The following is a 20,412-nucleotide window of genomic DNA, read 5'->3' as shown; positions in this document are numbered from 1 at the left end:
CACGATAGAACAAGCACACTCTATAAAGTACCTCTCCAACCTGTCAGTGCTGTCTTCGCTGATGTGTGTCTATGAAGTTTTGATGATAACTTGGCCAATCATGAAAGATTTCTTACCTTAAAAACTAATATTTAAACCTGTAATAATGTCCAAGACAGAAGTAGTCATGAGTGAAATGTCAGTATGAAGCAGTTGAAGTAGTAATTAGGCAGCTAAGTCCAACTCATGACAGCATTTAGAGTGAAAAATTAGACTTCCCATTTTAAAGGAGACGTTTTCCTCCTGGAGGTGTGTCTTCATAACAATTTCACAGTTGAGAGGGAAATGAAAAAGTTCTATAATAGTAAACTCCATTTATAATTAACCTTTGAAGTGCAAAAGCAAAAGTTTATCATGCAGAGTACAAGCACACCAAGGACGTGACAACCCACCAGGAAGGTTTCATCAGTCTGACAGTCACTTTTTTTAGGAGTACCAAAATTCAGTTCTAAGGACATAATGACAGAATCCCACAGATGCTTCATGGTGTATAACATGAAGACCGGATGCATTTTGGAGATTAAAATAGAGGTGAGAGTGAGTCACGTATGTGTGAGTCACAAGTTACTGTGGTGAGAATCAAGCAAGTTCAGTGTCAGTCACACGTCAGTCATATAAACTGTGACCTGGACGAGTGAGAATCCTCACACAGGGTTAGTACAAAATAAACAAGCAAAACAAGCAGTATTACTACTGATGGAATGTTACTAAGTACATTTACTCAACTACTATACTTAAAGGACCAGTTTGTAGGATTTTGTAGGATCTATTGGCAGAAATAATAAAATAATATTCATAGTTATGTTTTCATTAGTGCATGATCGCCTGAAAATAGGAATCATCTTTATATTTATTAAGGGAGCAGCTCCTCTGCGTTTCTACAGTAGCCCAGAAAGGACAAACCAAACACTGACTCCACCGTAGGGAAGGATGAGGCGATTTCTTTTGATATTTTGAAATTCAACACGCTAAATACAGTCAGCAGTTGTATTTCTTCCTCGTTCAAAAATCACCACGTGCACAGAAAGAATGCTGTTCATTAGGATTTTATTTTTTGGAGGCAAATCAATGAATATATGTACTTTATACAGTATATGAGGAGCACATCTCTACAGTTTCATAATGTAAACAATCTCTGAAGAGAAATGTATTCAGTTTAAAAGGAAGCCATAGTCTTCTGTTTTAAACTATTTACATGAATTAAAATATAATTTATAACATCAGATACTTCCGCTTCTATGAAACTAGATTTTAACAATTCAAAAATACTGAAATGCCTTTGTCTCCACATTCTCAAGACATATGAAATCACACAAAACAGAGAAAATAACACCATTTAAAGACATCCAAACTAAGTGGCATATAAATAAAAAAGAAGAAGAAACGCAAAATAAAACCAACATATGTAAAAATATAAAATCTCACTAGCAGTATTTACCTTTTTTGTTTTACCAAAAACTAAGTTAAAAAAGAAACAAAAAATCATTTATGTGAATTTGATAGTCATTAGATGTAAATCGACAATAAAATCAATAGTAATGAAAAACAACAAGAACAATGTATGCCCTTTGTGTCAAAACATTTTCCTCCACCCAAAAAAAAAAACAAAAAACCACCCACTCACATTTAGCAGATTTTGACAGTTTGCAGTCCCTACTAAGTGCCCATTTGACATCACTGTTGCCATCAAGTTTGACAGATTACCCATTATTTTCTTTGCATTGTACAACTGTTGATGTTGAAATGTGACACAACCGTTTAGCAGAAGTGGAATCTGAAGCGAGAGTCAGGCCGCTGTAAGCACTCCTGTCCTGGTAGGGGCTTCATTTACGCTGTAGCTAGCTGACAGATGCATTGTTTTGTGAACTGAAGAAACCGTAAGTGACAGAAACAAAGGTGTCTTAGTGGGCCATGGCGTTGGAAACATGACATGTATAAAACTGAATCCGACGCAGCCGTTGAAAAACGTCACATTTTTCTCGAGCCGTCGCGAGCCACGCTCTTTATTGTTGAAGTTTTATTTTTTGGTCAACTTGCCTATCAAGTTTTGTGGTTTTCTTGCCATTTTCCATTTTTTTAAATGAAGAGTGGAAAGAAAGGTATTGCATTCTGACAAGGGTCATTCCCTTTGGAACGTTTTTTTTTTTTTAAACTTTTTTTTTATTTGGATTCGTTGTCCATCGACCTAGGACCTAGACCAAGCGGACAGCGGTATTATTATGTTGAAATGTGTCAACGTGTTCTCAAAACACTGAGGAGAATGGTCAACATCAAAGTTTTCTATAAGAAAGTATATAATTATCTAGATATCTACACAAACACACAAATATATATTCATATATATGTATATACCTTTTTATAATATGGCTATTGAAAAAAGTTTTAATTACGTCAGTAATTATTTAATAATAAACCACATTGGATTGGAAAGGAGTTGAGAAAGTAATAATAAAAGCTAGTGGTAGCTTCGTTCCCCACCCCCCGCCCCCGATTGATTTTTAAGGCTTGCCATGATGAAAAATGGGGTTGTTTCGATGTCATACACCTCTACAACAATGGAGGTACCCTCACAGGCACAGCGGCAGACGCTGGAGAAATCCCACCACAGGCTGCAGCGAATACGTGGAAGTCTGAATTTCGGATCACACAGTTTTCCTCCGTGAAAAGGAAAACCGTTCAGATCCGCTCACTAGAAGCCTTTCGAGGAAACATTTTGGTCACCAGTCACAAAAACAACATTGGAAAACTTTCCACGCAGGTTTACAGTCAAAGCTCTCCCGTTCACACCCTTGACCTCCACCCTTCCCTTTCTATTGCACTATTTCAGCGTAAAACGACTTGCTGTCATGTCGCCTTCAGGCAGTGAAGAAACATACGTCTTCTTTTTCGTACTGTACGTGCAGCAGTCACAAATTTGTCCAGTCGGTCTGCCTTCAAGCCTTCTGTTGCATCTCTCCGACTTTAGTGCTGCGTTACCTCGCAAACACAACGCTAACACCTCTGGGCTTGTAGGACCATTAAACCATTCTGTGACAGACTGTAACTGGTTTAATCTAAGTGGGATTCCTCCAGTGTCGACCTCATCTGTATCAACGAGTCTGAAACTTGAACTGACGACCTTATTTTTCTTCCATTCCTCCCTCCCACGTTACCAGAGTCATCAGTTTATGAGTAGTTATTAGCTGTTCCTGTAATACAAGTAAGTGTTCAATGCAACTCAGATTTGAACAAACCTGTGCACCATCAAAATGTGGTAATAACATAGTTACAATAGCTTCCTTTCAATGAGAAGAAAATATTGTGAAGAGATTTCACTACTTGGGACGTTATTTGTGCAAGAGTATATTAGTACAATTTGTTCTGTATACGTGTTATGTGTTCACGACACAACTGACCACATTCTTCCTGTAGTTCGTTTTCATGATGCTTTTTTTGTGTTAACAGCAGTCCACAGACAGTACAGTAGCCTAATGAATCCGCAGCTCCAACATTGCCCGTGTTGTCAACATCCAACCGCCCACTATACATTATTACCTCAGTTTTTCGGAAAGGCTGTCTTAAAGATAAGATTATTACGTATTGCATTTCAAATTGCTTTTTAAGAAACCGGAAAAGAAAACATGAAAAAATATTTCGTCATTTCATAAACAGCAAAGAAACAGAACCTTCTAGTGTGATAGTCTAAAGGGATACTTATATCTTTTTTGTCTTTGTTTTACAACAGTGTTGGACTTTGCGTGAAGTCATTTCAACTTAATTTCTTCCCTTAATTTCCTCCCTGTACTGAACAAACATGAACTCATTAGAACAAAACCCACCTGACCGTCTCCTGTCTGATTAGCAATCAACTGTGACCCGCCACCTTTAAAAAAACACACAATACATTTTATGTTTACAACGAGGCATAGTGCTATATACACATTTTATATTCATATAATATATTTTCTTTTTTTAATATGTAAACCAGCACATTCTCTCACTTTTTAGTAGTATACATACTAAGCACAAATACTCATTCAGTTTGCGATTGGTTTTGTTAAAATTTCTAATTTTTTTTCTTTTCTTTTTTTTTTTTTTAAGTCGACACCTTGTTTCTCAATCAGTATGTATAGCACTAAATTGTTTTTGTTAGTTTTGGACATCAGTGAGCCTGGAGAAGGTGTATCCCTCGAGGCCACGTCACTTGATGTTATTTTTTAACACTGAATAAGGCGCCTTTGTACTTAGTGTGCGTTCCTAATAAAGTCAAAGGAGAATCGAGTGATGTAAACATTCAATTTTTTGTGTGTGTTACCAAGGAGTTGATTAGATAGAGAAAGGACAAGGAAGAGGATGGGGAAAGAGGGATTATCTGTTAAAAAGCGCGGAGTTTACCAGGATTTGGGGAAGACCTGGAAACAAGGCCTTGAACCCACCGAGAGACAGAAAGCGATAGTTAAAGTTAGAGAAAGTCGGGCTGCGTTTAATTGAGTTTCCTGGGAAAGGAGAGGAGGAACAGGCAAATCAGTAGGCGTGGCGTGTCCCTGAAGAAAACAAGGAAATGAGGGCGGGAGGAGAAGCTTGGGAAGCTTCCCCTCCGGTTGCACTCGAGGACCAACCAACCACCAAGCCACCGTTCGACCCCTCCTAACCAACCTGCAAGCATCAGCAGTGTCCGACTCAAACACGAGACAAAGACAAAACACTCAGTTACACAAGGACACAAGGTCGAGACTCCAAGAAACGGACACGCTAAAAACCGTTATGAGGCAAGCGAAGGAAATAGTTAGAGAAAGAGAGATTAGTCCCCTCACAGGGGCTTCGTGGTAGAAGGAGTCAGAGTATAAAAAATCAAACTTAAACCCCCAAACTACCCATAACCACCCATCAGCTGGGGAAACCCTCACACAGAAAACATTTCTGACAAAAAACAACGGGATGGATGTGAGGTAGAGATGCTCAGCTGATACAGTACCTCCCAGACGAGAAATCGGATTCTCGACCGAAACTTTTCGTTACTTTCAAGCCCACCCCTCGCTCCTTCCCTGGCTGTGTTGAAGGTGGCGGTGTGGTGCCACCGGATTGGCAGGCTCGGAGGCTCTCTCCCTTTTCACGGCGGGTGCTACTGGCTGTGTCAGGAATGTAAATTAGGCGCTACCTGGACTGCATTTCAAGCCACGATCAGTCAAACGGATGACGAAGCAACTCTACCCTTTTAAAAGCACCAAAAAGCTCCACAATCTTTGGGCGAGCAGAAATGGGGAACATGACGATTACATTCAGATTCTTGAATACATTCCTTTGAATCGGCAGATTCATCTACTCCTAGCAATGGCAATATTCCATAGGTGAATTACGGGAGGCAAATTGGTCTTATTCTCCTTTGTACTTTGACACCCAACGTCAAGCTAACCCAACGTCAAGAACTATTGTCACCAGGAAAAAGGAGTCCTGGACAATCCAGAGTTGAACATTTCATTGGGTACTTTGCACTGTAATGACTGATGGACTTTATGTGAAAGAAGATTGGACCGGGATGGTTTGGACGAGGTGCAGATGTGATGAATGCTGAGATCATTGCTGAAAGCGCCAATGGCTACCGACTTTTTCCCCATTTCAGTCCTGCTTGCTGCAGTCCAAATGTAAACAGTAACTGTTGCATTGGCTGTGGCATTCGGGGGGTGTCGTTAGGCCGCAGCCTTTGTTGGACACATGTTCAGTGGGACCCTATCAAAGATACATCAAGACCCGTCTAGATGTGGAAAAAGTTTACCTGGAAACAACCGATGACGATCCATTTTCTTAATGGATAAGTTTAAACTACGGTTCTGAATCACAGTGACTAAATTTGACACTAGTCTATTTTCCGTATTTCGACTGACAGGCTGAATCCACGTGAGCGCCAAAGAACTTTACGAAGTGTCCAACAGCAACAGCCTCTACATTTAGATGTCATAGAAATATATTTCTGGGATGTTTAACCTAAACAGTAAATATCATTTTTAAAATCTGGTCACATCTGAAACTTCTTTGTGACTCATCATAGTTGTGCAAACGGAATTTTGACAAAGTGGAACTCAGTTGGGATCTTATTTAAGCTTCACATGTTCAACACTTAAGTGCTTTTCTAATAAATGTTCACGTGAGTTGGAAACTATTTTGAGGTGAATTTTTTCCGAGAACCAAGTCAGGGTCTTAATGTATAAAACACCTACCAAACAGAGCCTGCAGCAGCCAGTAGCAGAAGCCAAAATATTCAGCATGGCAGAGTTAGAGATTAGAGTCAAAAGGGGGAAAGTGGAGGACAGCGGAGACATTTACCTCCTTACAGTGCATAGATCAAAATCAAGGAAGCACTACAATTACAAAAAAGAAAAAAACATGATTTTTTTCTTCTTCATTTTAGATTTGTAAACTTTATCAGTCATCAAATGATTACGTTAAATGTTTTTATATATTCTTTGTCCATAACGCACACACAATAGATTTTAAAATTTAGAACATCCACAGTTTTTCGCTAAAACAAACCAGGGTTTTTTTTGTTTTCTTTTTGTTTTTTTCTGGTTATACAACCACACAACTTCATGGCGAACGTAGCTCGCAGGTTCGCCACCCGTGACCGGAAAGAGGGATGTTTTTTTCTTTTTTTTTTACAAAACAAACAGAACAAAGAACACGCACACGCAGAAACACACACCACGACGACCAACGCAACGCAGGAATAGCAAGGATTTGCTACAGAGGTCTCTCATGCCCGTCTTCCAAGCGGGGCGATGATGTCACCAACACAGACAGCTTTGTTATTGTTGTTCAGCAGAGAACTGTTTCGTTATCGTTTGTAGTTGTTGTACCATTGCTGTTAAAAGTCCTATTTCCTCCATTGTCTGTTAGCTCCTCTGAATCCCAGTGGCTTCCTCGTTTTTAAGCAGTATCCTCCGGTGAAAGAAACTTAAAAAAACAAGGTCCTTATCGTTACTTTATTCCAATGGTAAAAATGTAAACATTTTGCGAGGTTGCCTTGCATGGAGGTACTGAGAGGCCTGTCTGAGGGCAGAGCCGTGAAGTCGGAGGGGAGCTGCTGCAGTTTACTAAGGCTGGCCAGTCAGGGGCACTGTGCTGTCAGCGGTGCAGGGACTTCTGGGCCTCCTTCAGCAGAGTGTCAAAGTCCAGTGCATCGTACTTGCTCTTGACGGGGCCCGGACCTGCGTCATCTACACAAAGAAAAAAGTTTTCAAGTACAAGAAATTCCAAGTCTTTGTTGAACATTTCCTCTCAATCTTTCTGCAGTATGATTTACTTTGAAAGATAATTCCAGATGGACGGTGTGCTTCGTAAACACAGTGAGGAGGTGCAGTAAACTTGCGTAGTGCATACAGTTAAGCTTTGGTGAATTCTGACGTACCAATTTGTCCAACTTTTTTGGACCAAACCATCCAACAGTCACTACATCAGCAAGCTTCCAGCTCTATCAGATATGAGGTTGCCAAATTGTTTCCACTGTGCCACTCTTTGGTGAGACTGTGGCTAATGAAAGGCTGTGTGCCCACTTTGTCACCCAGAAGTGCTTTTTTTTCACAGTATTTTATGATCTTGTGAAGGCCTTTGGGCACATTAATCGGGGGTCTTACACGAGTTTCAAACACAGACTTACAAAGGATCTTTTGTTGCCACTAAGGGTGATCAAAGTTGTCTGGTGCACTTTGGTGCAGGTCATGCTGGTTTACTATTTGAGCCATTTAGAACTTTGTCATTGTGTGTGTTTATTACCGAGGTCTATGTAGCGTTTCCTTGTTAGCCTCCGTAGGCCTGCAGGTCCATTCTGGAAAACAGTCTCCCGTTCTCTCCAGTGTCTCTGAACCCCTGGTTGGCGGATCTTTATCACCCCACAGCGCTCCCTGCACCCAGACAGGTCGAGACAGACATGCATTAAGATAATGACAGTTTGCCTTTGAGGAGATGAAAGTGCACACTGGCATCATGAGAGATGGAGAATGTTCACTCAATCATATGCATCATATCATTCAATGTGCTCATGGACTCAAATGGTCCAATACAGATAAACTGCAGGGGAGACGTAACCTCATCTTCTCTGTTACTGATCTGATCTGTCCCCGGACTATATGTTCAGCTCTGACTTTTAACAGAACAAATGTCCAAAATAAGTGAAGTGACACTTTGGGTTTGTCTGCAACAAAAAGGGGGCAAACTCACTGTGTTCCACTTTTTTAAGTCACTTTAATTAATCCCCATGTGGAAACGTCTCCAGTGTTACCGACCCAGTCTAACTGTGGGAGCAGTGACCAGCGACAGTGCAAAGCCCAGGGACAAACTCCAGCTCTGAGGTCAGATCTTTGTTTGTGAGCCCATTATTCTCATTCCCTGCGTTGTGAAGACATCGGGCAGATTTTTTTGGACATTTTTAGGACTACTGGTTGACCGAACAGTGGGCAGTCCCCCAAGAGCAGTGGTCAGAGCAGTCATTGAATCTAATATGCCGTATGGAATCAGAGCACCTGGAGTAACCTTCACAAACACGAGACAATGTTTGAACCCGGGACGGTTGCTAATGCTAGGAGTCTGATTGGTTGGCACTCAGCGGTCATCTGTATACTGTGTAAGGTTGAAGTTTCCCATCGAACAGAAAACAGTTGCATAAAATGACTCAACATTGGAACAAAGCACCAGATGCTCAAACAGCTGCAGCAGTCATTACAATTTTAGTTCGCATTAATATCACTAGGTTAGATACTATAGAAGACTTTAAAAGCCCCCCCCCCCCCCCCCCCCAAAAAAAAAGGGAGTTGGATTAATCCATCAACACATACTCCCCTTCTCATTTTCTCGTTATCTTTTGTTGTTACGTCTTAACACAAGGTTGCCAGATTACTTCAGGGGAATTCAGACAGGCATTCAGGCATTTCTGCTACTTTCATTTCACCTACCAAGACAAGTAACTTTTCAAGCACTAACGTCTCAATCTACTATGTAACAAGCAGCATCTCAGAGCACAAAAAACAGCTTCACTGTATCCTTAAAAAAAGTTGGAGGAAGACAGATCAGGACACTCACTCGTTGCAGATGATGACTTTGCAGTCCTCTGCTTTGCCGAAAACCTGGAAGCGTTTCCTCAGCATGTTCTGGGTCACGCTGGTTGGCAGGTTGTGGATGTAAAACACCTGGCAGTTGTCCTGGCAACAAGGAAACCATGGCAACAGTCAGGACAAAGGACACTACAGAATACAGATAGAGGTGGGAACTGAAGCAGGAAGGCTGAGTGCAGGGCGGCATCCTGAGGCTCAACACTTCAAACCTGCTGTTCATTTACATGCTGTCAATCATTCGGGGCTCACAGCTGCTGCATGCGTCTGCATCTACACGCTGTCAGTATGTGTATGTGTGTTTACACGCCCACATTCATGTACCAAAAACGTCTTTGGATGTTCTGTGGCATAAAGAATTTGCTTTAGAGGTGTATTTTGTAGTCTGGGACACCGGTGAGCTCAGGTGGAGTTTGCTTTTGGAGTGTCTTTAATTCGACAGTATGCAGAAGGCTGCAGGGCTGAATGTTCTCTGTACCTCGTCAGACTTGGCTTTGTTCCTCTGCTTGTCGTCGGGACAGATCTCCGAGTTCTCACTACAAGAGGACGAGGAAGAAAAGGGGAAAAAGAGAGAGAGAGAGAGGACAGTGTGTGAGATAAGGACGGACACAAGGTGAAACTGAAATGTCAGACATGAGGAAACAGGTGAACTGCGGCAAAAGAAGACTTTCTCCCACTGACTGCAGTACGCCATCGCTCCATTCATTATCGTCTGTTTCTCTCACGTTCTCACCCGTTTTCTCTGTCGCTGTCTTCCACGTACAAAAATACGACCACTGACCTTATTCTGTGTGAGACAGTCGAGTCAAACTGTAACAAGGATGGAAACGAGCGCTGACCTTATTCAGAGCTCGACAGTAGTCTCCGATCTTAAAATGTTTGCAGGAGTTGTTTGTAGAAGGATTCTATTCATAGCACATTTCTGTTTACATGCTACAGATCAGAGCGCTCTTAATGAATAAATACATGCTCTTCACATTCCAGTGCATCACCCTGTGCACACAGCAAATCTCAAGTAACACTGTTTAACCGGCACAACGAGGCGAGCAGTTGGTCAAATTGCTGCAGTGCAAATCAGACACAGTTCTTTTATCAGTCAGCAAACACCTTTTGACTTGATTTGCTCTGAATTTCAACCACAGATGTCTGCATGCAGAGTTGGAGTTCAGCCGCAGCCTGATGTCATCCTTGTCTCTGGGGTTGGGTGATGATATTCTGTGCACCACATGGCTGCCATACTGCTAAACCAGAGGCTTCTCGCACTATAATAATCCTTCATTCAATCACTGTGCCTGTGAAGCTGCTGGTTTGCCGTATGTGTTACAACACGCTGAGAAAACTACACCAAAGAGGAGTCATTGTTGGGTGTATGAATGTCTAAACCTGCCTTCAGTAACGCAGACTTGCTCTTTGTTTGACGTCCTCAGAGGTTCATACTGTGCTCGTCTCTTACCGTCTCCGTCCTCTGCCACTTTCTATCTTTGCTCTGACTCCACCTGAACTCTGCATTTCACCGTTAATCTAATCTGACCCACATCTTCACACCTCTCCTCCGCCTCCTGTCGCACTCATTGTCTCTCTGTCTCACCTGGAGTCTGTCTTGCTGGCGGGGGAGTCGGGACACAGGTGGAGGATGGGCGAGGGCGAGCGAGACGCAGACGAGCGCTCCGCCTCTTCCTCTGAAGCTGGTGGCGTGGCAGCCTCCGACTGGCAGTCTGACGGTGGCGATGATGATGACGATGACGATATCACCACCATCGTCGTCTGCCTCTCAAGCGGTTCTGCGACTTCCGACTCCAGCGGCCGTTCCGCGCTCTCCTTCCCCTTTCCGTCCAAAACCTGATCGTCGGTTGCTTTGGGTGTGACGGCGCCGGCTCCATCGCTCCCTCCTTGCGCCTGCAACATGGCACCGAGCATGGCGGCGCTACGCTTGCGGCTCTCCCCGAGGCTCAGCGCACAGTAGTCGTGGTCGCCAAACGTGCGGTGGGTGTCAGTGTCACCGGCCTGGCCCATGCGCCGCAGCTGGGCATACAGCTCCGTCTGCTCCGGAAGCTTCCGCTGGTGGTGGCCGCGGCTCAGCCAGGAGGAGCCCTTCGTGGCAGCGCTGGTGTTCGAAGCTGGGTGAACAGACTCGCCGCCACCTCCCCCACCATCGCCGCTGCTGCCACCGCCAGCGACTTCACCGCCCTTTGCTCCCTCTGCCGGTTTGAAGAGTTCATCCTCCACTGGTTTGTGAGGTGGGGTGGTGGGAGGGGTGAGACCTGAGGGGGGAGGAAGAGATACCTATGAGACAAACTGCGCCCTGCCACGATATAGCCCAGCTAATAACCCCATCTCTCCAATACATGATATTTTTACAGGTCTGTCTTTGCTTCATACTTCATCAGTATCGATGCTGTCATCTAACTCTCAGTGAGAACGAGCTCATGTCCCAAAATGTCCAATTAGTCCTTTAAGATACTTTTAGCATCTGCAGCTGCTGACGCACAGTTTCCTGTTCCTTCTCATCCCAAACAACATAACAATACGATCCCGCTCTCCCTGTCCCTTATCACTGTATCTTTAGAGCCGCTGACATCGATGTATATCTAAACAAACAGGTGAGTAAACATGAGATGTGTTTACCTGCCGTTCCGCACAGATCCACGCTGAGCGTCTGCTCGAAAGGCTTGGTGCTGTACTGGGACTCTCTGGGACAACAGAGACCAAAGGACAGAAATTAAAGACTGCTGCATCATGTTTGGGATCTGTAGTGTTTTTCATATTCAAGCCAACAGGAAACCATTAACGGCTTCAGAGGGCTCTCAGTAAAACCTCCGTAAAGTCCTGAAGTAAAAACAGCTTCCAGCTGATTCTGCTGTATTTGAATTATACTTCTCCCTGTAAATGGTACTGGCATTTCTCGGCGCTCCTTGTTTCTTATCACAACAACCATACGCACGCCGCTGTCCTCTCCCCTATTCTTCTTCTGCTTTCTATTCCTGGCTGTCTGTTTCTGTTCCTCCAGTCGCCATGAAAGGCAGGAGCGGTGCCGAGTGGATTGGCTTCAGGCGGGATATTACTTACCCTCCACAGAGAACAGGAGAGTAAAATAAAACAAAAATACATCTTTCTGTTTTTTTTTTTTGGTGAGCGCTTCAGAAGACATATTCATTTAGAAGATGGACGGACGCCAGGGGTTTGTACTGGAAAAACATTCAGCTTTGTGACTGGTTGTAGCTGGAGACGATCCAGGGTCTGAGGCTGAATGGGAGGGGAGGTTAATTTGGAAAAGTAAGAGCAGCGAGGGCACTCTGTCTGGCACAGATTAAAATCTGAGTAAGCCAGCCAGGGGTCCCGATTCATTAGGGATCTTGGAATAACATCGCAGAATTTGGGCCTGGTTTATCTTGTTCAGGGTATTATACAGTGTTATGAGACTACATGACATGAGTGCAAACCGTGCTCACTGATATGCATTAAAAATGGATCCAGGTTTTATCTTTCTGTCCGTATTCTTACTCCCTCTTGGGTGTCACATCCAGGATCTGGTCTGGTCTAGATAATGCTGTCAACCTTCTGTAGAAATGTCCATTAGTACTGTGTTATGTGTTGCTCTTATCTTCGTTTCAGAGGCTTTTCTACCCTGCAAACAACAAATCCTCAGGCCGAACACTTAATACTTGAAGTGAAAATTTATGAATTGTGAACTACTGCCAAATTGCAAAGCATTAGATTGTATTATTTAGACAATGATACAAATACCCAAATAGGATCACATCAATTAGTGCTGAATTGTAAAAATGACAGCAAAGGTGATTAATGCAGTAATTTGCATGTTTACAGGCATTGGATTAGTGTAGCTGAAACAATCCTCTGCTCCTTAATGGAATCGGTCTCTAACTCAGTACTCATAAATAAACCATTCCCAAGATGTTCAATGCATTTCTTCAGCAGGAATTTACATCAGACTCTAAGGAGGAAAACTATCTGGAAGCAGAGCTCAGCCAAGTTCTGCTGAAACACATTTAAGTACATACATGGACTGCGACTCAGATCGTCATGAGGCTAACTTCTGCTAAGTTTGACAGGTGCAGCTCGCAGTGTGATGTCACTGACATTGATAACTAACACCTATTAATGCATGTTTAATCGTCTTTTTGGATTATTCAGTCATACTCACAAAGTCAGATATCATGCACATGTAGTCCTAAACTATAATCTTGGAAAAAGAAATGATTTCAAATTGTACTATGTAGCATTATGCACGACGGAGAGAGCAGCAGGAGGGCCGGACTGAAAAGACATTCATAAACTGATGCTTCTGCAAGGCTTAACGTTAAGTACTCTGCTACTGCAGGATAGATACTGCATGACAAATGGAGTACTTTTATCAAGCTACTACTGTATGATGAAACACAGCAGGTACTTTTCTACAGAGATACTCACCCTGTGGACTTGGGGTTGAGAGGCAGACAGAGGCAGGCTCGCTTTTCTGCAATCAGAACAGAGAGCCGGTTACAACCACGCACCACGTGCACGCTCAGAGGACGTGTCTGTGATTGTCCCCTCATAAGACAGCGTGTTGTGTTTGTATCTTAGGCTGCATTCACACTGCAACTGAGTGTCTGAACTGGTATTTTCTCACCTTTTATGTGACTCAGATCTTAATAATCAGTGTGATCAGCTTTCACATATCTTGTTCTGGATCTTATGGGTTATGTTTTAAATCTTTACTGGTGAGACACAAGAGCTGCAGCACATGTGACTTGTGTTACAATGCTCACGTCTCTGAGGACGTCCAGTAAATCCTGTTCACACTGTCACATTTGTCATAATTTCGGTGCTACAGCAGCTTGCTGAGCCAGTGTTAGCACAGAGGACGTCGAGACAAAAATGGTGAGACTGCCAAACAATGAACCAAACTTAAATAGTTTACATGAGATATCGATCATCATCCGAATGAAATCTGATATTAGCAGCTATAAATTGGGAGTAAAAGCCTGAAGTATGAATGCAGTCTGCGTCTTTTCCATCCGTCTCACCGCTGTGGCAGCAGGGTTTGGTCGGCTCTTTCGTACCAGCGCTGCCGTCACCCGACGTTAGCTGCTCTGGCTGCGTCTCCGTTGTGGTTCCACCTCCTGCTTGGGTTGGCAGGAGTTTGACTCCCGCTCCTCCCTCCTCCCTCTCTTCCTTGTCCTTCCCTTCTCCTTCCCTCGCCCGTCCAGGCCGCAGCCTCTTGGCGAAGCGGCTTGGGAAGGAGGCCAGACGTCTGGAGCGCCGTACTGAGAAGGAGCCGCCGTCCTCTGCTGTCCCCTCTAGGTTTTGAGGGACCTCAGAGGAGCACTTTCCCCTCTCAGGGGAGGAAGAGTCTTTACGAAGCTCCACTTTAGGGGCGGCGGAGCTGGGGGAGTGGGCAGGGGCTGATTTAGCCGGGGCAGAGGGCGGAGATACTCCTCCTCTGTTGGGGCTGTGGGAGTGGGTGTAGGGAGGGCTGTGCAGTCTGTAAGGCTTGCTCACGTCAAAAGAGCTGCTCTGCTGCAGGAGCTCGCGGAGAAGGGAGTTGGTCTTTATCTCCCTTCGCCGTGCAAAGGGAAGCCTCCTCGGGGCGCTGCTGCCCGCCCCAGTCAAGCCCCCACTAGTCCCAGGAGTCGCCACCAAGACAACTCTGCTGTGCGAGGTTGTGGTGGCCAGGCGGGGGGCTTCAGGTCTGGCGCGGGACCTCTGGAGGTCACGGTCTTTGCGCTCCCAGCCCTGCTGCTTGCGTGTGGGCAGGCAGTAGGTGTGCATGTACGTGATCAGCTCCACCACCGAGTGCATTTCTTTCTCTGAGCTGAACTGAGGCTTGGCCGGCTCAGCGGGAACGGCAGTCACCACCGCCATGCCCTCCACCTCACTGCTGGAGGACTCCTCCTCTTCCTCCTCCCCTTCCTCCTCTTCATCCTCCTCCGACTCACTGTCCTCATCCTCTTCTTCCTCCTCGTCCTCCTCCGTGTCCGGGGCCGGGGCGTCCTCCGAGTCCTGGGCGGTGGTGAGGTGGCGGTGGAGCTCGGTGCACAGGCGGCCCGCCGGACGCGCCGCTCGGGGCTTCCGCTCCTGAGGGAGGTCAGTCTGAGACACAAACATGGAGACCGGTGTGAGACTTTATCCTCAGACTGTTCAGAGCCTTAATGTTTTTGCTACGTAGAGAACAAAGTGTGTCATCAACAGAAAGGAGTTTATCAGAAAAATGTTCTCCAGCATCAGTTTTTCTGCTTCCTGGTTCGACGATGTAAACAACCTCCGATGCTGTTATGACAATAAAGAGCCGCTGAAGTGAACGAATGAACAGATAAATGGATAAATGAAAAGGTCTGAATGAATCTAGACCTGCGACCCAGATCTCGTTAAGCTTGTCTCTGAACTGCGGATTAGATCACAGACATCACATCACCTGTCTGGTAAACTTTGAGGGTTTTCGAGCTCCTGAGGTTGATAGAAAAAAACATCGGTATGTAAGGCTCATTTGTGTTTTTTTTAACCATTTCCACCGAAAAATATTTTGGCTTAAACTGTTTTTCTGTTCCCTCAAAAGTTATTTGAAAAGGTAATTATTGACTTCATAAAGGCAACTGACTGATTTGAAAGTCACTTTGAAAAAGAAATTGCTCCCTAATCAGTTCATTTTTAATGTAAACTGAAATAAACGCTCACAATTTCTTCATTTTGTGGGCTCTAACTGCACATCGATGCTTTGCAATCCCCATTATTCATGGTAAATTCATGTTAAACCACTTTTTTTCCCACTTTCTCTGAACTAGCCTTTTGCACTTTAACATTATTTTTGGATTTTGCACACATTCACGAAGAAAAACCTTTTGGCCCATCCAAATGCAACAGGCCTTCGCTTCCATCACTGGACGTCAATGAGAAATGGCAACGTTCTAAAACAGCCTTCGGTCTTTGACACCAAAACCCGACATTTAATATTGATGTTTAAGACGAATCCTTTCTCATCTTCTGTCTGCAGCTGTGCTGGAAATATCTCATCACGCTGTCTCCACTTGTTCACAGGAACAAGAAAAATGAACCGCCTTAACAACAAAAACAGACTCATGAACACATAGGTGTTTCTTCAATTTCCTGCCTTGGATGCAGGAACACTGAGCACACAGCAGTAAATTCTGCTTCCGACTTTGTGAGGGATGATTCAGTGTGCAGCTGCGATGAAATGGCTGCTTCTATATTACTCATACAGAGAGAAGAGAGAGAGAGAGACTATGATTCACTGTTGCCCTCCTGCCCTGTCAGTCAATACTGCCGCCATCTGCCACAGCAAAGCCGCGCTACTCTAAAACCAAAGCTCAAACACACACACTGCCAGCATCGGCGAGGTTAGGAGGCCGTGTGATGGATACAGACTTGGCTTATCCCCCTGCTGCATGTGGGTATTTTGTGTCCTCCTCACTTGAGCCAGAGCAGAAGCTGCGTGAAGGCTCACTATGCTTTATGCTTGTACAAGATAAATGACTGCTGTTGTAATCAATGACCACTTGAAGCACAATGCTAGCAGCTATCCAATTACTGCTAAGTCATACAGCAGTAGCCATTGTAAATGTCCTCACTTTCCCAACACCACATCTATCACTGGCAGCAGCTGAAGGTCTCTGCAAGCTTGAAGGCTCCACCAGTTTTTGGTCTAAAATGAGATATTTGTCATTTGGAAAATAAAAACTCTGGACTTTGGAAAGTTTGCCTTTTTCTTCCTGTTCCTGTCACAAGAAGCCAGCACACGTTCGTACAGGCCAGCGCTGATGGCTGTTGTTTCTGGACTGAAGCCACTGATGGTCAGCTTTTATTCTTTACATGTGGAGTTTTTCAGGAGTTCTGTGATCATTTATGCTTGTTCGGGCTGAAGAAGCCTGCAGTTAAGCCTTGATGTTAAAGCTGTGCACAGAAAGAAAGTGGGATGAAATAAGTTTTGGCGGGATTGAAGATCAGTGCATCCACCTGTCACCATTCATAGTGTTTTCTTACCTGCTTCCTATAAAGTTTATGGTTGGTGAAGTTTAGGAAATTAAAACCGCTTGGTTCATGTTTAGGAAAGATTGTGGTCATAGTGTCAGACCATCTCAACTACGTCACTCTACCTCCACCTCTGCTTTTGAGGCCATTATTTGTACGAGCACGAGAGGTGAGCTGTCAGGAGAAGACAGCACGCCTCATTTCAAGCCTCTGAACAAACATCCTGGCGGTGCTGAGCAGGGTTTACGTGCCAGCTTCATTGGCTGCATACTGACTTCTGCTAAATGATAACGCAGTTGGTTATTCAGGGTTTGGAAGCATAGGCTGTATTAACTGGTACTAAATTAATTAACCGCTGCTGCGTTGCGTTGCCTCTGGTACTTTTTTAATCATTTTTAAACAGATTGTAGTCATTCTTTACACAGTTCTGTGCAGTTTTTACCTGTTGCAGGGCCTGAAAGATAGACCAGTTATGTAAAAATAGAGATGAGATGAAGTCACGCCTGCAGTGTTCGTGGTCAGAGTAGCAGCTTCTGTTGACTGTAATGGACGCTCTCTGCTGCGGTCATGCTGCTGCAGACATGTCTCGCCACGTCCGTGTCGCTCGTGTGTACTTTGACTTTTCTTGTCTTGAATGAATCTGTTCTATGTACTCTGACTGTAACCTGCAAAGAGCAGGTTCAGACACCTGCTTGAAGACGACTCCTGCAGCCCAGCGACGCTGCCTGCAGGCCCTGCATGTAACAGTGAATTACTTCTGCCTTAACTCGCCACCTCTGGGGGGAAGTGATTGGAAAAATCCAATTTTGTTATCTCGCCAGCCTTCAGAAGACACAGGGAATGAGGCGTTAACCAGTGAATACAGAGATGTGTGTCTGGGGCTGCAAACAGAACAGACTGCTTCAGTTCTGCTTCACAGTCTGAGACAAACCTGAGGGAGGCTTGTTTTCACTCACACGAAACTGTCACCAAACCCGCCAAGTCGGCCTTTAGTCGACAGGTTTTCACAGCAAGTCGTGCCTCACCTTGACCAGAGGTCTGACCGGCCGTAGGTGCAGGCTTCTGCTGCTATAGCGATGGCCGTGGACTCTGTCTTTGTGTGCGTCGATGCCTGTGGGCACGTTGGGAGGAGTCAGCAGCAGCTTCTTCAGCTGGTGAGGAAGAGGGTGGGAGAGATCAGTTAGGGGATGAGGCTGGAAATCTGTAAGACGACAGCAGTTTTTGGCTCCTCGCTCCTTTAAAATGACGTTCAGGATGAAGGGTTCAGCCCTGATGTTACTTTTGAGTTATGGCATAAATATAATAACTTCAGATTAATACAAATACATATGTTGGAGGACGGGAGGGTCTGAGAGATACATCTGTAGTACAACATTTTATTCAGAAAAGCAGAGGAGACGAGCTGACAGAATCAGGGGGATGAAAGCGTCCAACATTTGGCTCCTTCAGCCTCTCCTTCCAATTTTTAATCTATATTCTGTCGGCTGTTAACGGCCTGCAGATGGATGTTTGTACAAGGGAATAATGTGAGAGGAGGCCATGAGGTTATGATACTGTACATTTATCACAACCCTAAAGCTGACAGCTACATGGCACATTCACGTTTCCCATTAAAGAGCTGGATTCAGCCATTTCTCTCTACAATAACAGCGAACAGGGCTGCTCAATGTAGGGTCTGTGGGCCAAAGTTGGCCGCCAGATGTTTATGCAGTTTGACTTTTTGAAAGGTCAAAATGCTCTTTAAAGATGTCTCATCCATAATTATTATTTTTCATCCTCTGAGAGCAGCATGCAGAGTGACACTTGTCCTGTGGCCCTCCGAAGGAAAAGGTCTGCCCACCCCCGACGTAGAATAAGACCTCTGCTCCTCCCTTCCACCTCCATCCTAACTGTTGTCTTTCTCTCAATCCCTCTCTATGTTTCTGGTCTCTCTGTCTACTTCCTCCTCTGTCAACTCCCCTTCTTCCATTTCATCCTCTCCATCTTCTTCCACAACTCCCTCCATCCTCGCTTCCTTTAATCCTTCTCTCCTCTTGTAGCACCTTCTCTGCTGTTAACCATAAATCTTTCCTTCCTTCCCTCTTACTCTCCATCCCTTCCCATTTCTCATCTTTGTCTAAACCTTCGTACTCTTACATCAACTCTGTGCTCTTCCTGATCTCCGTCCACCAGTCTTAATGTTGTCTTTTACCTCTCACCATCCATCCTCCTTTCCGAACTCTCCTTCCTTCAGCTCAAACAGGAAGCCACAGTTCAGAAACAGAGCAAACCCCTCCAGTATCCTTTCCTGGATGTTACCTTTCAAAAGGATAAGAACACAGCCACTCCTCATTCCCCACTATCCTTTCATTGCTTTTTTTCATCTGTCTATTCATCCATTCATTGCAGTGCCTAGCTTCATGACAGGGCTATCAGCTGATATAAATCAGCTTAGAGAGAAAATCCCCACTAAGCTGTGCAGCGTTTGCTGCAGGAGAAGATGATGTAGAAAATACAGATGTGATAGGAATGAGGATTGGAGCAGTGGGATGCACAGGTCTTCCCAAATGATTAACAGCAAAGGACCGTGCACACACAGGGTTCAGTGAATGCAGCGCGCCGTCTGGCAGCCATACTGGAGCTCCTCATCTCTTGGGAAACAGCGACTGTGGTCACCTGATTGTGTTTGTAAACAAATTCATCCCACTAGGATTTAAAAGAGTTATTGAATCTGAGCTGACGGGAGGAAAGTTATTTCTAAATGATGAATTCATCGCTGATTTTGAGTTTGTATAAGTGAGAAAAGTGGGAAAAGTTTCAGCGTGTTGGGCGTCCTCGTAACTGACGAGCGGCTGTGAGCACGTCCAAGGCTTGAATGTGTGAACTCAGCTGAGTAATGACTCCCACAGTTAACTACAGTTTACACTGAAATCCAGTCACCAAGCTCGAAGGTGTGTTGTGTCGCTGAGAGTGAGAGGAGGCCAAAGCAGAAACCCCAAAATTCAGCAGCTTGACTTGCTTCACTTTCAGATCAAACTGCCCGACACACATATGTCTCATGTTAAAGTAGCTGCTGTGTTCTATATTTAGCCATTAGCTTTGACATTTAATCATCCTCTGGACACTCAATGATGCTGCAGTCACATCTCTGCACATACATGAAACCTGCTGACCCACCTCTAGTTTAACTTTATATGGAGGAAGTCCATACGTCTGAGAAGGGCTCTTAATGCCACTTTATGGGCTTTTTAGGTTGCCATTCATCTTTATGAGAAAGTAATGTGCAACATTATGTAGAGAAAAGTCACTATAAATCAAACTGATGAGGCATAAA

General features: G+C 44.4%; 1 protein-coding gene across 1 annotated transcript in view; it reads right to left on the bottom strand.

Annotated features, from left to right (window-relative positions):
• Positions 1 to 1,069: 1,069 nt before the first annotated feature.
• ppargc1b (peroxisome proliferator-activated receptor gamma, coactivator 1 beta) overlaps positions 1,070 to 20,412 on the bottom strand; it is an 86,477-nt gene continuing 67,134 nt past the window's right edge. The window contains exons 4-12 of the mRNA XM_076739507.1: positions 18,125 to 18,250; positions 14,141 to 15,206; positions 13,545 to 13,590; positions 11,742 to 11,806; positions 10,705 to 11,377; positions 9,595 to 9,652; positions 9,088 to 9,206; positions 7,786 to 7,913; positions 1,070 to 7,229 (exon numbers count right to left, since the gene is read on the bottom strand). Of these exons, the coding sequence (XP_076595622.1) occupies positions 7,138 to 7,229; positions 7,786 to 7,913; positions 9,088 to 9,206; positions 9,595 to 9,652; positions 10,705 to 11,377; positions 11,742 to 11,806; positions 13,545 to 13,590; positions 14,141 to 15,206; positions 18,125 to 18,250 (2,373 nt within the window). The 3' untranslated portion in view covers positions 1,070 to 7,137. The remainder of the gene's footprint in view (positions 7,230 to 7,785; positions 7,914 to 9,087; positions 9,207 to 9,594; positions 9,653 to 10,704; positions 11,378 to 11,741; positions 11,807 to 13,544; positions 13,591 to 14,140; positions 15,207 to 18,124; positions 18,251 to 20,412) is intronic.

This window comes from Chaetodon auriga, chromosome 9, assembly GCF_051107435.1.
Source record: "Chaetodon auriga isolate fChaAug3 chromosome 9, fChaAug3.hap1, whole genome shotgun sequence".
Taxonomy (NCBI): Eukaryota; Metazoa; Chordata; class Actinopteri; order Chaetodontiformes; family Chaetodontidae; genus Chaetodon; species Chaetodon auriga.
This window is presented reverse-complemented; position numbering and strand designations above follow the sequence as displayed.